This window comes from Solanum pennellii, chromosome 2 (genome assembly GCF_001406875.1).
Source record: "Solanum pennellii chromosome 2, SPENNV200".
NCBI lineage: Eukaryota > Viridiplantae > Streptophyta > Magnoliopsida > Solanales > Solanaceae > Solanum > Solanum pennellii.
The window spans coordinates 47,640,807-47,650,806 of NC_028638.1; the positions used below are offsets into that span (position 1 = coordinate 47,640,807).

Here is a 10,000-nt window from a genome sequence, read left to right on the forward strand (position 1 = left end):
CCTGCGAGATCTCAATAACGAAGGAACAGTAGAGCTGCAGTACTGCCGAAGTGAAGATCAGTTGGCGGACATTTTTACTAAACCTCTCAGGTCTCTCCCTTACCAAAAGCTGAGGAGGTTGATGGGCATCAACACAATGGAAGAGTTCAAGAAGCTGAAGTTAAACTGAAGCTTGAGAGTTTTCAGTTTAAGGGAGGGTGTTAGTTTAATAATTCAGTTTAGTAAATTAGAGTTCTGTTAGAAAATAAATTCTTATCTGTTTTGTTTGTCCTAGTCTTTAGGAAGTAATTTAAACGTGGGATGTTACCTAGTTTTTAGGAGAAAATCTTGTTGGATAGTTACTATATATTAGCTTAACGTTTACTATGTTTTTGCATATAAGAATGACTGCATTGCAGTTTTTTTCAGTCAATAAAAAATTCTCTTCTATCAGTCCTCTCTTCTTCTCCATTGTGTTTTACTCACACAACAATATATCTCTGGAATTAGTTTCTTTCCTATCAAAATCTTCCCGGCTGAATTATGGGATCCAGGAAAAAAAAAACAATTTTGTAATGTCCACGTGGGATAAATTACCTACCACTTCAAGATCAATTGAAATGATTCCCAAAACCAAATGGTATTATTTATGATAAGATCAAATCTTGCCAGCTAAATACCCGGATATAGAACATATCATGAAACGATTAATTTATTTTAAATTCATTTGAGTCCTTTGATTTGAATTTTAATATTAAACGATTTTTATGAATTGCTCCCTTTAATCCATATATATTAAGTGAACTGTCAAGAAAATTTTTGGAATATTTTCTTTAAATATTTTTACCTTTTCTTTTAATGAGGTTATTATCTACTCTACATTTTCTGAGAGAATAATTTAGAAATAATTAAAAAAAGTGAGAGGAAAATAATCTTGATTTTACGTTTTAAATATTTTTCTTACAAAATTTATCATACTTCAACTATTCACTTTAACATGGACCAGAGATAATAGCATTGACTTGTCATGCATTCATATACGTTTTTGGGTCTAAGTCAAATTGTTGAATAAATCCAGAACTACTATTATAGTCCATTGATGTATAATTCACACTGTATTACTAATTCATAGGTAGCTAATAAATGTAATACTTCTATTATTAATTTTTGTATTATTTGTATAACTTTGGCTAGTAATCAAACATCCCCTCAATCTTATAAATAGGAGTATTTGAAAGGTTAGTTATGAGCAAATTCATCTTCTTTCCCCTCAAACAATGATTGCTCTTTCTTTGTAGTTTTGAATACCTTTTAAGTCTTTTAGATAACAGTTTTCTATTTCAAAGAAAAAAAATGGGTTGCATTCAAATTCTCTTTGTTTTACTCTTTTCACTCTTTTTGGCTAAATGTCACTCCAAACAAGAAGACTTTCTTCTCTGTCTTTCCAAATACTCCAAAAACAACACTACACAAAACATTTACACCCCAAATTCTCCAACTTATTCATCTATCCTGGAATATGCCCAAAAAAAACCAAGATGGTTGAATTCTTCACATCCCAATTTCATTGCTTCCCCTAAGGAAGAATCTGAAATCAGGCCTATCATTCTTTGTAGTAAAAAATTAGGCCTACAAATCAAGATCAAAAGTGGTGGCCACGACTATGAAGGCATATCTTATCGCTCTAAATTCCCGTTTGTTATGCTTGATTTAAGCAATCTTAACAAAATCAAGATTGATTTAAATGAAGAAACAGTTTGGGTTCAAACAGGGGCGACCATCGGCCAACTTTACTATGCAATTGCAAAGAAAAGTAAAGTTCATGCATTTCCAAGTGGTGTCTGTTTCAGTATTGGCACTGGTGGAATCATCAGCGGTGGTGGGATTGGCGCATTGATGAGGAAATTCGGCCTGTCAGCTGATAACGTTGTAGATGCACGTGTGATGGATGTGAATGGAAAAATTCTTGACAGGAAGATGAATGAAGATTTGTTTTGGGCGATAAGAGGAGGCGGAGGAGCAAGTTTCGGTGTTATTCTAGCATGGAAACTAAAATTGGTTCGTATTCCAGAGAAGCTTACTGTTTTCACGATTCGTAGGAAGTTAGAGGGTAACCTAAATCTCCTCCAAAAATGGGAAAACATAGCACATCAACTCCCTGAAGATTTGTTAATCAGAGTTATTATTCAAAATGCTGTGTCCTCTGGAGGAAATGATACAAAAAAGCATGTGGAATTCTCATTTCAGGCACAGTATGTTGGACCTGTTGATACGTTAATTCCTCTGCTTAAACAGTACTTCCCTGAGTTCAATTTGGAGCGAAAAGATTGCTTTCAAAAGACTAGTAGTGCTGGTGCGGAGAAAGAATGCCATGAAGTTTCCTGGATTCAGTCAATCTTATATTTCTATTTCAGAAAACTAACTGATGCCCCTGAAACATTGCTAGAAAAGAGTATTCCAACAAAGAAAAGTTACGACAAAGGGACGTCTGATTTTGTGAAGACTCCAATTCCAGAAAGTGGTTGGGAAATGATAGAAAGACTGTTCTTGGAAGAAGAAAGTCCCCAGATGATCTTTGAGCCAATGGGTGCGAAATTTGATGAAATATCAGAATCCGAAATTCCATTCCCTCATAGAAAAGGGAATTTGTACAATATTCAGTACTTGAACTACTGGAGCGATAACAGTGAGAGTATATCAAGCCAGAAGATAGGATGGATGAGGAAACTTTACAAGGAAATGGAGCCATATGTTTCAAATTCTCCAAGAACTGCTTATCTGAACTACAGGGACCTTGATTTTGGGACAAATTCAGAGGACTACAGCTATTCCAAGGCCAAAATATGGGGTCAAAAGTATTATAGTGGCAACTTTGAGAGATTGGCTAAAGTTAAGAGTAAGGTGGATCCCAACAATTTCTTCAGAAATGAACAAAGTATTCCACCTTATTCTACAAATTGAAGAGTCCTTTTACTCACATCTCTCATATTATTAGACAGGCCAGTTAGTGCTTGTGACACATTGTAATATGATATTACAAAGAAGTTTCAGTTTTAAATAAAAAATGTATTGCTCTCGGAGGATAAATACTTATTCGCACTCTACATTTATACCAAAACAGTAAACACAAAATATGCCTAGTATTTCATACACATATATTTTACTCAACTCAGGTGTTACATAACCACTTGGTCACGCTTGTTAATGGGGGTTTATTCATGGTTTTCAACACACTTTTTGGGCAATCAAGTCATGATTCAACACAAATTTTCGAAATTCAACTTTGGTGTACCATTATAAATATTTTAATTGAAATTTTAAAAAGGAGATAGACATATTTATTGAAAATCTTTATTCACGCCTATAATTGAAAAATCTACCAACTTTTTGTTGCTGATCTTTTGAAACTCTAAAGTAGTAAATGTACGACCACAAGAAATTTACGTATTTGGAAATTGGAAAAGTGTTTTTATCGTCCAAAACTCTTAAAGATGTTATTCCTATTTTTTTTTCCCCTTACATAATGGAATTCTTATTGAACAGGAAGAATAAACAAACAAAAAATATAGTAATATGTTATAATTAAATAAAAATACTAATTACTTACCCGAGTACTACAAAGTTACTGCAGCTGTTATTTATATCGATTTAGTAATTAAAAATTAAACTAACAATACATAGAAGACAAAAGTTCTGTATTTATTATTTTGGTGTAACTGTATGCGAGTTAATATTTAAAAAATGTGCATTCAATATCTGTTCAGCATTTTTTGTCACCATGATTCTCTAGTCTTAGGAGTGTTAGTTAGTTCATTAACTTGAGCAAAATCTAATCTTCTTCGTGCGATAAATGATAAGGTGGTATACTTTGTTCACTTCTAAAGAAATTTTTTGGATCTACCTTCCTCTTCACTTTAGCCAGCCTCTCAAAATTGGCCTTGAAATACTTTTCACCCCATATTTTGGCCTTGGAATAGCTGTAATCCTCTTGATTTGTTCCTAAACCAAAGTCCCTGTAATTCAGGTAAGCCGTTCTCGGAGATTTTGCAACATATGGCTCCATTTCCTTGTAAAATTTCCTCAACCATGCTATCTTCTGGCTTGATATACTCTCACTGTTATCGCCCCAGTTAACCAAGTACTGAATAGTATACAAATTTCCCTTTCTATGAGGAAATGGAATTTCAGATTCTGATATTTCATCTAGTTTTCCGCCTAATGGCTCCATTATCATCTGGACTCTTTCTTCTTCCAAAAGCACTCTTTCTATCATTTCCCAACCACTATCCGGAATTGGAGTCTTCACAAAATCAGATGTCCCTTTGTTGAAATTTTTCCGTGTTGGAATTCTCTTTTCTACCAAAACTTTAGGTGAATCATTTGGTTTTCTGAAAAACAAATGTAAGACTGATCCGATCCAGGAGACTTGGTGACATTCTTTCTCTGCTGAAGCAGTAGTATTCTCTTGGAAGCAATCTTTTCGCTCCAAATTAAACTCAGGGAAGTATTGTTTCACGAGAGGAATTAATTCGTCAACAGGGCCAACATATTGTGCTTGAAAATAGAAATCAACATACTTTGTAGTAACATTTCCTTCTGATGATCTGCGATTTTGAACAACAGCTCTAATGAACAAATCTTCAGGGAGTTGATGTGATATATTTTCCCATTTTTGGAGGAGATTTCGGTTACCCTCTAATTTCCTACGAATAGTGAAAACAGTAAGCTTTTGAGGAACACGAACTAATTTTAGTTTCCATGCTAGAATAACACCAAAACTTGCTCCTCCACCTCCTCTTATTGCCCAAAACAAATCTTTGTTTTTCTCTCTGTCAAGAATTTTTCCTTTAACATCCATTACGCGAGCATCTACAACATTATCAGCTGCCAGGCCAAATTTCCTCATCAATGCACCGAGCCCACCACCACTGATCATTCCACCAGTGCCAACACTGAAGCAGATACCGCCTGGAAATGCATGAACTTTACTTTTCTTGGCAATTGCATAGTAAAGCTGGCCGATGGTCGCCCCTGTTTGAACCCAAACTGTTTCTTCCTTTAAATTAATCTTGATTTTGTTAAGATTGCTTAAATCAAGCATAACAAAAGGGGACTCAGAGCGATAAGATATGCCTTCATAGTCATGGCCACCGCTCTTGATCCTGATTTCTAGGCCTATTTTCTTACTACAAAGAATGACAGGCCTGATTTCTGATTCTTTCTTAGGGGATGCAATGAAAATGGGATGTGAAGAATTGAACCATCTGGGGTTTTTCTGGGCATATTCCAGGATAGATAAATAAGTTGGAGAATTAGGGGAGTAAATGTTTTTCGTAACATTTTTTGTGGTGTATTTGGAAAGACAATGAAGAATACCTTCTTTTTTGGAGCAACATTTAGCCAAAAAGAGGGAAAAGAATAAAACAGAGAGAATTTGAAAGCTTCTCATTTTTTTATACAGGAAATTGCTATCTATAAGAATTAAGGGATTCAGAATGAGCTATCATGCTTTGAGGGGAAAGTAAGTGATTTTTCTCAAGTCTATAATCCAATTTATAAAAATGAATTAGAATGTACTCACTATATTAGTTTCTGTATTAATTCAACAATTAAACTTCGATCTAGAGGACTTAATGTAACTGAATGTACTATATAAGTTTATGAATTCAATGTACTTCAATGCAATGTTAATTCATAACCATTTTGAAACTTAAGGGACTTAAATCAATGTAAATAAATCCACTGTTTCAAAATGTCCAAACGTTATTTTTTTACATTAATGATAAGAAATGGATCCAGGTTTTTATATACTTGACTATCTCAATATTTTGACACCAGTCTATAAATACACGTGCAAAAAATTGAGTACTAATATTTCAACAAATATTAAATTCTGAACCCATAATTTTAAAAGTACAATGAATTCAACGGTAAGAACTTAACTTTGAACTCACCAAGTTCAAATTTTTCATCCAGAGTACATTTGTACTCACTTTTGCCTATGTGGGATACATTTGCAAGAAGATCACATCAGAATACCTGTAATTCAGATGGAATGTAAGTGCTCGGCCATGCTTCTTCGATTAAATTTGTCATTCCTGGAGTAGTAAAAGGTGGAATGCTTTGTTGGTATCTGAAAAAGTTCTCGGGATCAACCATACTCTTCACTTTAGCTAACCTCTTGAAGTTGCTTTTGAAATACTTTTCACCCCATATTTTGGCCTTCGAATAGCTATAGTCTTTCTGGTTAGTCCCAAAATCAAGATCCCTGTAATTGGTATAGGCAGTCCTGGGAGAATTGGCAACAAATGGCTCCATTTCCTTGTAAAATTTTCTCATCCATCCAATCTTTTTGCTCGATACATTCTCACTGTTATCGTTCCAATTCACTAAGTGCTGAATGTTGTACATATTTCCCTTTCTGTGAGGAAAAGGAAGTTCAGATTCTGAAAATTCATCGATCCTTCCACCCAATGGTTCTACTATTATCATAGGCCTGTCCTCTTCAAGAAACAATCTTTCAATCATATTCCAACCATTATCAGGAATTGGAGTCTTCACAAAATCAGATGTTCCCTTGAAGTAATTTTTATATATAGGAACACTGTTATCCAACAGGACCTCAAGTGATTCATCAACTTCTTTGTTGTACAAAAACAAGACCGACCCGATCCAGGGAACTTCATGACATTCTTTCTTCAAACAAGGTCTCTCAGTGCAATTTATTACTGGTTCCTGGAAGAAATCTTTGTGTTCCAAATTAAATTCAGGAAATTTATCGCTGACAATTGGAATTAACTCATCAACTGTCCCAAGAAATAGTCCTTCAAATGTGACTTTGACTTTCCTTTCTTTTCCTTCTCCATCATTTTGCATTATCATTCTAAGGAAGAACTCTTTAGGCAGTAAATATGATGTATGTTGCCATTGCTGGAGGAGATTTATAGTATTTCCCTCGAGCATTCGATGAACCCTGAAAACAGAAACCTTCTCAGGGACATGAACCAGCTTGAGTTTCCAAGCAAGAATGATCCCAAAACTTGAACCTCCACCTCCTCTTATGGCCCAAAAAAAGTCTTCTCCCATTGATTTTCTGTCAAGAATTCTTCCATTAACATCCATTACACGAGCATCGACAACATTATCTGCTGCAAGCCCGAATTTCCTCATCAAAGAACCTAATCCTCCACCACTAATTAGCCCACCACTGCCAGTAGTATAACATATACCTCCTGGAAATGCATGTACTCTGCTTTTCTTAGCAATGTCATAGTATAATTTTCCCAACGTTGCCCCTGCTTGAATCCAGGCCACTTCTTCCTCTAAATCAATATCGATTTCATCTAGATCACTCATATCAATCATGATAAACTGCGATTCAGCGCGAAAAGAGAGACCTTCATAATCATGACCACCACCCAAAACTCTAATTTGCAAGTCAAACTTTTTGCTGCAAAGAATGACAGGCTTAAGTTCATTTTCTTTACGAGGCACAATAATTAAAAGCGGATGTGCTGATGAAGAGTTCAACCATCTTGGATTTTTCTGAGCATGTTCGATCATCGATGAATATGTTGACGATTTTGGAGCATACATAAGTACTCCTGTGCTGTTACTTTCAGAAAATTGACTAGAAATACAGCGGAGAAAAGATTCTTGGGCATAACATTGTGACAAAAAGAATGATAGTAATAGAAGAACAAAGAGAAGTTGAAAGTTCCTCATTCCCCTTCTTTGCAATAACAAGTGTAGCTTAAAAATAAGAGGAAAATAGAAAATAGGATTAATTTATGTACTTACATATTTTTCAATAGGGAAGAAAGTTAACATACATAACATAATTTCAGGAAAAAAAAAGAGTGGAGTTTAACCAACCCGATTTGTAAATCATAGGTATTTGAGATACTTTGCAATTCAAATTAGCTGGGAAGAGGACGTTGTCTGATTTTTGCACTAAAATAATAATGATAATCGCAGTATATTTAATTGGAGCCATGTGAAGTTGATTATATTAATATTTTAATTTTAATTTTAATATTAATAAAAATAAAAAATTCGCATTAAAAAAGAGACCACGTGAATTCGACGTTCTCAACGAGATAAAGCGTGGACCATGATTGAGACGAAAGTGATTTTTCAAAGATTTTGGGTATTAGTTTTTATGAATTTATAAACAGATTTTAAATTTGTTAGGATTTTTTTTTAAGTATCTCAATTGTATTATTTTTTTATTAAATTATTCATAATTTATTCTTTTTAAATATTGTTCTCTGATTGTATAGGCTTTCATCCCAATTATAATCGATATATGTATAAAATATACGAGTAATATATATATTCTTTATATGTTAAAATGAATATAATTATTTTGACCGACCTCCAAATATATAATTTGGGCAAATTAAAATCATATCAGGGACATCATACAATTAGTAGATCGCGATTCACGTGCATGAGGTTACTAGTAGTGTTTGAAATTGTAAACAACATAACATTTTACCAAAAGAGATTTAAGCATTAATAATGCTTCTTTTTAAATAATTTTTCTCCACATTTTATTTATTGGATTAGAGCAAAGGTGGAACTAAAGCTCCTTTAGTCCCATATTATTGGTCAAAATTACTAAAAATCTTTCTTAATTTGTTTGTCATTTTAGAGAAAATCAAGATACAATTAATTTTATTTATCTCATTTTACCTTTAGTATTAATTTTTTTTTAGTATAAAATTAGTTTGTTCGTCTTGTTCTTAATTAAAGTATTCTCTCCATTTTATATTAATTTTGAGGCATTTTTTATTTTTTAAATCAACTTAATCATTCAGTTTTTAAGACTACTTTTAGAGTATTTTTTCAATTTTACCCTTCATTAGTTAGTATTGAAATTAGTGACTAATTAATATTTAGTTATTTTAATCATAAATTTAACAATAAAAATGAAAAACTAAATTCAGTTTATGTCTTAATCTACTTTTCTTATTGGATGCGAAACACCTTAAAAATTAAATTAATATGAATTGGAGAAAGTATAATTTATTGGAGAGATATAAAGATAAAATAGTAAGAATAATTTTTATTTATGATTTTTTCAGAGTGCGTAAAAAAATGAGGCAACTAATATAAAAGGCAAAAGATAACTAGTTACATTTTAATTTTATAAAATAATTATTATTTTTACCAAGGTATATTTTTTATAAACACGAAAAATTAAAATAAATTAGAAGGAATAGTATAAACAACTCAAATTAAAAATTGCAAACTGCCATAATTGCCCAAAACAAATCTGAATCAATAATTGAAGTGAATCCACTATTGTCCCTACTAAATATTTGATTTCATTTTTTATTAATTTATTAGACACCGTGGATCCAACTGATGTTTAGTTCAACTAACTAGTTAAATATGATTTTAATTTTATAATTTAATTGATAAAGTATCTATTTTGACATAATAAAAAATCAAGCAAATACATAAATAGATCTCTAAACTCAATGATTTTTTTTCCTCAAATACCTCAACTATGTTATTATCCTATTGAATCATTTAATCACCCATAATTTGTTTCTTTTAAACATGATTGGCTGATGTGGAATCAGATTTTGCGATGGATATTAATAGAGGATATATATGTTATTCTAGAACTCATTAGTCCAATTAATACTGAAAATGTTCGAGAATAATTGTGTTTTACTTGAAGTCATTTGAACACATTTGAAAACAAATGAGAGTAATGCATAATTTGTCTTCAATCCTTCAATCAAAATTATTGCAATACAAACACGATCAAAGGCATTTAGTCATTTACAATAGAAAAACCGATTCCTTTTTAAAAATTTGCAACAATACATAAATTTTGTTACAAATTCTTGTTGGGCCTATCTGCAGTTTCTATAGCTTGCTTAAGGGATTGCATCCTGTCTTATTGGGCCTATCTGCAGTTTGTTTTTGAAGACAAAGAAGCCATACGTATATGAAGTCTGTTTCCAAAAAAAAAATTAAAAAATAAAATAAAATATATATATAT

General features: G+C 32.5%; 3 protein-coding genes across 3 annotated transcripts; 1 reads left to right on the forward strand and 2 right to left on the reverse strand.

Annotated features, from left to right (window-relative positions):
- The first annotated feature begins 1,257 nt into the window (after positions 1-1,257).
- Positions 1,258-3,055, forward strand: LOC107010683 (berberine bridge enzyme-like 22). The gene has a single exon (XM_015209976.2). It carries the CDS (start codon positions 1,333-1,335, stop codon positions 2,938-2,940), a length of 1,608 nt encoding a protein of 535 aa, XP_015065462.1. The 5' UTR covers positions 1,258-1,332; the 3' UTR covers positions 2,941-3,055.
- A 734-nt stretch (positions 3,056-3,789) lies between these two features.
- On the reverse strand, positions 3,790-5,428 carry LOC107010088 (berberine bridge enzyme-like 22). Its single transcript, XM_015209353.2, has one exon. The coding sequence runs from the start codon at positions 5,426-5,428 to the stop codon at positions 3,809-3,811; it is 1,620 nt and encodes a 539-aa protein (XP_015064839.1). The 3' UTR covers positions 3,790-3,808.
- Positions 5,429-5,698: 270 nt separating this feature from the next.
- On the reverse strand, positions 5,699-7,932 carry LOC107009458 (berberine bridge enzyme-like 22). Its single transcript, XM_015208795.2, has one exon. The coding sequence runs from the start codon at positions 7,702-7,704 to the stop codon at positions 6,010-6,012; it is 1,695 nt and encodes a 564-aa protein (XP_015064281.1). The 5' UTR covers positions 7,705-7,932; the 3' UTR covers positions 5,699-6,009.
- Positions 7,933-10,000: the final 2,068 nt, after the last annotated feature.

Excerpts from the sequence above, each read along its gene's own strand:
- LOC107009458 (XM_015208795.2), bottom strand. The coding sequence starts at position 7,704 with ATGAGGAACTTTCAACTTCTCTTTGTTCTTCTATTACTATCATTCTTT.
- LOC107010683 (XM_015209976.2), top strand. The coding sequence starts at position 1,333 with ATGGGTTGCATTCAAATTCTCTTTGTTTTACTCTTTTCACTCTTTTTG.
- LOC107010088 (XM_015209353.2), bottom strand. The coding sequence starts at position 5,428 with ATGAGAAGCTTTCAAATTCTCTCTGTTTTATTCTTTTCCCTCTTTTTG.